This window comes from Solanum tuberosum, unplaced genomic scaffold (assembly GCF_000226075.1).
Source record: "Solanum tuberosum cultivar DM 1-3 516 R44 unplaced genomic scaffold, SolTub_3.0 scf00083, whole genome shotgun sequence".
In the NCBI taxonomy this organism is placed as follows: domain Eukaryota; kingdom Viridiplantae; phylum Streptophyta; class Magnoliopsida; order Solanales; family Solanaceae; genus Solanum; species Solanum tuberosum.
Genome location: NW_006239015.1, coordinates 856,710 through 863,790, shown reverse-complemented (window position 1 = coordinate 863,790; position 7,081 = coordinate 856,710). Strand labels below are relative to the sequence as shown.

General features: G+C 29.4%; 1 protein-coding gene across 1 annotated transcript; it reads left to right on the top strand.

The window, feature by feature from the left end:
- Positions 1-677: 677 nt before the first annotated feature.
- LOC102580614 (serine carboxypeptidase-like 31) lies at positions 678-4,802 on the top strand. Its single transcript, XM_006347114.2, has 10 exons — positions 678-1,031; positions 1,566-1,673; positions 1,773-1,868; positions 2,205-2,297; positions 2,397-2,479; positions 2,927-3,214; positions 3,311-3,444; positions 3,566-3,661; positions 4,141-4,246; positions 4,357-4,802. The coding sequence occupies exons 1-10, from the start codon at positions 719-721 to the stop codon at positions 4,504-4,506; spliced, it is 1,467 nt and encodes a 488-aa protein (XP_006347176.1). The 5' UTR covers positions 678-718; the 3' UTR covers positions 4,507-4,802.
- The last annotated feature ends 2,279 nt before the right edge of the window (positions 4,803-7,081 follow it).

The following is a 7,081-nucleotide window of genomic DNA, read 5'->3' as shown; positions in this document are numbered from 1 at the left end:
GCGGGGGGGGGTGTGGGGGGCTGGTAGGTGGGTGGGGTATTTTAATGAAAAATTTAAAATTTTGTTAATTTTTTTTTTTACATTTTTTTGGGAGAGGAGGTAGGGGGACTGGTAGGGGGTGGAGTGAAGTGATAAAAAAAAACTTTAATTTTTCTTGTTTTAAAAGCTTTTAACAAGATTTCTATTATCATATGGGTAAATATGATTACTCATATTATCCATTAGATAACTCGTTTTTACCTATTTAAAATGTGAGTCGAGTCGAGTAACTTATCCATTTTTATTTAACTCGTTTTTTGATCGATTCGACTCGACTCACTCGTTTGCAATGGAAATTAACTACGATATGGTAGCTAATTCCAGTTTTTTTTTTTTTTTTTGATTTTGTGAGTCGAGTCGAGTAACTTATCCATTTTTATTTAACTCGTTTTTTGATCGATTCGACTCGACTCACTCGTTTGCAATGGAAATTAACTACGATATGGTAGCTAATTCCAGTTTTTTTTTTTTTTTTGGATTTCTAAAAATGATTCACACCGTATAGATAATGGGTTTGTTCAAAAAGTTTTTTTTTTTTTTGTGGTTACATTTGTTCAAAAAGTGCTTTGTTGCCACAACTATAAATAGATAGGTGGGATGTCGTGTATTTTCACTCTTAACAAATACTACTACTTGCTTGTCTAGCTCCAAGTTGTTTTTTTATAATATATCAAACATTATGTTTTCCCAATATTCTCTGCTTCTTATTATTATTATTATTATTTCCTTAATATTATTTTTGGAGCCAATAAAAATCGTTGGACGACATTCTCATGAATTATCCAATAATAACAAGCCTGATTCTTCTTCATGGGACAATAGTTATACTGAGGATCTAGTCACTAATTTGCCAGGACAACCTAGTGTAAATTTCAAACATTATGCTGGACATGTCACAGTAAATGAGAAAAATGGAAGAGCACTCTTTTATTGGTTCTATGAATGCTCAATTGACCCTCAAGATAAACCTTTAGTGCTTTGGCTCAATGGAGGTACGTAAGACCTTACGTGAATAAAGTTCAGTAATCATACGTATAATAACATATTGTTATCGTCGTTGTAAGTAGGAAAACTATATGTTGATTTACTTATTATGAGTTTTGGTTTCTTAGACATGTTTAAGGTTGTTAAATTATGGTATCTACAAAAGTTTATCCTAAGGACAATATTCTTGGATTGAGAAATGGATAATATTATGTTTTGATGGTAATGGAATTTGGCATTATTATATATCTTTTTGACCAATATTCAAGGTTTGTAGACAAGATTAATAAATTATCTTTGACTAAAAAAAGAGGCTTGGAAAACAATTGAAGAAATTCATTTTCAATGAGATTAATAAATATAATTCCACTAGCTAGTCAAACAATTTAGCTTTCATTGTCACACTTGTGTCTTATGCACTTTCTTTTTTAGTCTCTGCAGCTCTTTAATTCCAACTTTCTTAACTTTCTCAAACGTCAAATCAAAATCAGACAAACAAATTGAAACTGAGGAAATTTTAATTACTTGGTTGATAATTTCAGGTCCAGGATGTTCTTCAGTGGGATATGGAGCAACTCAAGAGATTGGGCCTTTTCTTGTAGACGTTGATGGTTTTGGCCTACAACTTAATCCTTATTCATGGAATAAAGGTTTAATATATGCTTTATCATATAAATTAATTTACATGCATACATTTTTATGTGTGTTTGTTTGTTCTTAAATACTAAATTGAAATAATATTGATGCAGAGGCAAACTTGTTGTTCTTGGAATCTCCAATTGGTGTTGGCTTTTCATACTCAAATACAAGTGATGATTATCATAACATTGGAGATGATTTCACAGGTGAGATTTATATTAATTAGGGAAAAAGGTCAAAAATATCCTGTTTATCCTTTGTTATACTATGCGACTATTTATACCCTCGTTGTCTGCAAACTTGTCACTCGGACTTACCTCTCATAAACTTAACTTGTTTTTCACTTTTATCTTTTCAAGAATTGGTCATCTTTCAATAAGTCATGTGTGTACTATATGTTTCTCCAGAAATATCATATGTGATGTTGATATTTTGTCCTAATGTCTTATGTAATATATTCCTCTAGAAATACCTTACATATGTGATGTTGATATATATTTTACTTGTCTTTTTTCCCTAACCTTTTTGGACTGTTTTACCAGCCAATGACACATATACTTTTCTACACAAGTGGCTTCTCAAGTTCCCATCATATAAAAAACGACCATTTTATATTGCTGGAGAGAGTTATGCAGGTATTATACCAGATACAATATATATATATATATATATAAAAAAAAAAAATGACTTTGTGAAAGTTTCAGCTTACATTTTTTTTGTTTTTTTTGGCATAGGAAAATATGTACCTGAGTTGGCTGAAGTCATTGTTGACAAGAATAAAGACCCTTCCCTTTTCATTGATCTCAGAGGAATCCTGGTATGTATATTCCCTCTATATATTGCATTCCATTTTATATGACATAGTTTGAATCGTGTGACACAAAGTATAAGAAAAAAAAATTAATATCTTTTAAATTTACAATCCAAACCATGTTGTAGCCCGTGGAGGAACTAGGTAGTGAATATACTGTGCAAATAGAGTAAAAATGATCTCATATAATTATACCTGAGTTGTTAACACTAAGTATAGTGGTAAAGGGGAGGGGGGGTGTTTCAAACATGACACAACATCTACTATGTGCTTATAAAATTCTCATTAAAGGTAAAAAGTGAAAATATAACAAAAATAATTATTTCCATATTTAGAAGTTTTTTTTTTTTTAGAACAGACTAAAATAAAAAGTGTCACATAAATTAAAACAGATAAAGTATATGGACTATGGTTCTTTCTAAATAAAAAAATGTTGTTGATGATGTGGTGCAGCTAGGTAATCCAGAAACATGTGATGCAGAGGATTGGAAGGGTCTAGTGGATTATGCTTGGAGCCATGCTGTCATTTCTGATGAAACTCATAAAACTATTTCTGATACTTGTAATTTTCACAGTGATGATACATGGAGCAATCAAACTTGTTCTGAGGCTGTTGATGAAGTCCTCAAACAGTACAAAGAAATTGATATCTATAGCCTTTACACTTCAGTATGCATAAGAGATACTGCTACTACTCAACAACAAACCACACAAGTTTTATTTGACACCAAGTCCAAAATGGTAACGATAAATAATACATGTTACCTGTTATAACAGATAAACATCATTTTATATATAGTTACACATCTGATATATTGTTGATTTTTTTCTAATTAGATGCCAAGGATCATGGGAGGATATGACCCATGTCTTGATGATTATACTTCTTCTTATTACAATAGACTTGATGTTCAAAAGGCTCTCCATGTTATAAGTGATGGTCAACACCTCAAAAATTGGAGCATTTGCAAGTAATTATATATTAATGAATTTTATTTTTTATTTTAAAAAAAAATATTATTTAGTCCACACATGATGTGAGAGTCTAAAGCAGAGAAACTAACAATTTTTTTTTAATATTTGAATATTCAGTATGACAATCTTTGGTAATTGGTCAGACTCAAAGGAATCAGTTCTTCCTATTTATCACAAACTCATCAATGCTGGACTCAAAATTTGGGTTTACAGGTACTGTCTCAATTTATGTGACGTATTTTAATTGAATATAAAGTCAAATATAGAAATTTTTTGTAATGTTTCAAAATTACCCTTAAAAGGAGTATACCTTTATAGACTTTTTGTCAAATAAGTGGAACTCAACATGAGTAAAATGTTGATAGTATCATTAAATATTTGTCAAATAAAAATATGACAATTTTTTTGAGATCAACTAAAAAGGTAAGTCAGTCATATAAATTGGGACAAATTGAGTTGTATTCCTTAACACAATTATATCACTTTTTTCTCTTCTTGAACCCTCCCCCCCAAAAAAAAAAAAAAAACCACTTTTCCTCTTTTCATATTTTACACATTATTATTATTAATATTTGGACCTAAACTAAGTTATTGGTGCTCCTTCAGAAAATGTAAAATGTGGCTAATTATTATTAAGAATAATATTATGGTCTAATTATACTTCATCATCCTGTTTGATTTGGTCTGCTTAGTGGAGACACTGATGGAAGAGTTCCTGTTTTATCAACAAGATATAGTTTAAGTGCCCTTGGTCTGCCAATTACAACAAAATGGAGACCATGGTACCATCAAAAACAGGTACATACCTAATTAAAATTTTGTAATTTGGTATCGTTGTTACTCTCTTATACTTACTATTATCTAACGCAGATATTATTTTTATCGTTATTATTATTATTATGAATTAGGTAGGAGGATGGGTTGAAGAGTACAAGGGATTGACATTTGCAACATTTAGAGGAGCAGGACATGCTGTTCCTACTTTCAAGCCTAGTGAATCACTTGCATTCTTCACTTCTTTCCTTAATGGACAATCTCTTCCTTTCCAACGTATCTAATTAAGGATACGTGAAAACACTGTTGATCCTTCTGATGGGATGGTGTGGTAAAAAAAATATTAAGGGGACTTTTTTTTTAACTTTATTTTATCTACGATATAATGAGACTTTTGCTATAATTAAGGCACTAGATATATATATATTAATTTCCCTTTTTTACCCTTCAAATAGTAGGAGGGGATTGATAATCCACCTTTCTCCAAAGCAATTTAAGGAAATTTTGGTTTTTGAATAATGTAATGTTTTTCTCATAAATACGATCGAGTATATAAGAGGATATTTTGTGGCTTATTAAACTCTTTCCCTGTTTATTTTTATTATTAACTCACTTTTCTCACCGAAAATAAATTAAAATAAGAGATAATTCAGTGCACAAAACAATTTTAATTTCACACAGGATCTAAAAAATGGGTGCACACAGAGTCAAAAATCCACTAAACAAGTGCCATATTCAAAACTTGATTATTTAAATCTAATGTTGATATTCTAAATAATTTACGACTCATAAAGTTTGAAATTTGACTCTACCCATTGGTCACACCCAATAATTGTTGGTGTGTCTAATTGGGCAAATAATATAATATTTCATGTTGACGACTTATTGACAAGCTGAAAGGCTAAAGAAAAGAAATATTAAACATTGGTTTATATGAATCTAATAAAGGGAAAATTATGCAGAATAACAAATATTTAGCATATATTAGGTATTATAGCTATAGTTTAAGAAAATTGTAATTCGTGGCTATAGTTTCTCCAATTTTTGCTATTCGCCTGATTTGTATAATTTGTCTGATTTGTATAAATTTAGAATTTGTATAATTCAATTTCTGCTTGTATAAATACAGAATTCGTATAATTCGATTTCTGATTGTATAAATCCAGAATTTTGTATACACTATTTATGAAAAAAAACATAATAAGTTTCTTTGTTTGCATATTGACAAGCGATATACAAACTGAGTTTTGAAAAATTCCTAAATGTATAAATACAGAATTTGTATATACTTACCCTATTTGTATATTCGCAAGCGAAATATACAAACGAACAGATATATACAAACCGCTGCTTCCATAGAAAACGAAACTATAGTTATAAAACATAATTATCAAAACTATCGTTATAGAGCCTTATTATGTCCTACGTAACGATAAAAGGGTACTTAAAAGGTTTAGGATATACTTAACCTTAGTTTTAAAAAAGGGCAAATTACAGAAATCACATACTTTTAAGGTAAAATTACAATTTATCCCTTAAAAGTTTATAATTACAGAAATCTCTCAAACGGATACAATAATATAAACGCTGATACATTAATCTGATACGCGAGATACATTAATCGTTTAGTGAGATACATTACATTCTATACATGATACACTACTCTGATGCTCGAGATACATTAATCTGATGCACGAGATACACTAATCTGATGCGCAAAAATGAGGGATTTTGGAGATTTGTAAAAACTTATAGGGGATAATGGTAATAAGTAAACTAAAAGGTGGGATTTCTGTAATTTTTCATTAGATGCAACTAGATTCGGTTAAGAATTTCTAATGGGCTGTTCCGGCCCACTAAGGATAAAGAAATTAAAGGAATTTTTTCATAAGTAGCGCTATTTAACTTCCGTTTTTGTAAAATATAGCGAGATATCATTTATTTATTTTTTGAAAATGTAGAATCGTTCTTCTATTAAAATATAGCAATATACACTTAATTCACGTGCATACAAATCGAATCCTAACTAAAATCGTACGAATACCATATTTGATTGTTATTGTATATTTATGTGTAACCAACTGTACATATATTTATGTGTTTTCAAAGTAGAAGTTGGATATATATATATATATATATATATATATGTGTGTGTGTGTGTGTGAATCATTAATGGTGTATGTATGGCCTACTAGATCTTATATATGTGTTTTCAATTTGTATGTGCACAGATTTAAAGATGACGATTTCTGGTGAAACAAGATCGATTTTTTATCGGTCAATTTTTTGTGGATTTAAATAAAAAATAAAGTTATTGTAACGAGGAACTCATGTCTTCGATTTAAATAGTCATTTTTATCGTGTAAATAAATCTTATTCGATTAAACATTACTAAAAGGATAATAATTCTCACAGAATAAGAGTTCGCTCCAAATTAGTAATCAAATACAAAAAGAAATAAAAAGTAAGAAGGGGAAGATGCTTATAGAGCTATATCAAACTAAGCAAAAGAAGAAGAAAAAATATAATTATTTTTATTTTTTATAATACAAGCCATAATAGATTATTTTTCTCTTTTATATACAAACATTTTCAAAGTTTTAAATTGAATTTGACATATTCTCATGTGGATTAATTCTCTATCTTAGTCATATTCATAACCAATTAGCATGACCTTTACATAAGAATGACAAACACAAATCAAGAATGGTCCCCTTTTGTTATGACTTGTTTCCATTTTAGTTGGTATATTAAGAGTAATCATTGCTACCAAAACTAAAATATTATTTAATTTTATCATTTTTCATTTTACTCTTAATGCAAGATTTTATAGTTATATATATGTTATAACAGTTTATA

Bases quoted from the DNA above. Each gene is read 5' to 3' on its own strand.
- LOC102580614 (XM_006347114.2), top strand. From the start codon at position 719: ATGTTTTCCCAATATTCTCTGCTTCTTATTATTATTATTATTATTTCC. The intron at 2,480-2,926 runs GTATGTATATTC...GATGTGGTGCAG, and splicing joins TTGATCTCAGAGGAATCCTG to CTAGGTAATCCAGAAACATG. The intron at 4,247-4,356 runs GTACATACCTAA...ATTATGAATTAG, and splicing joins CATGGTACCATCAAAAACAG to GTAGGAGGATGGGTTGAAGA.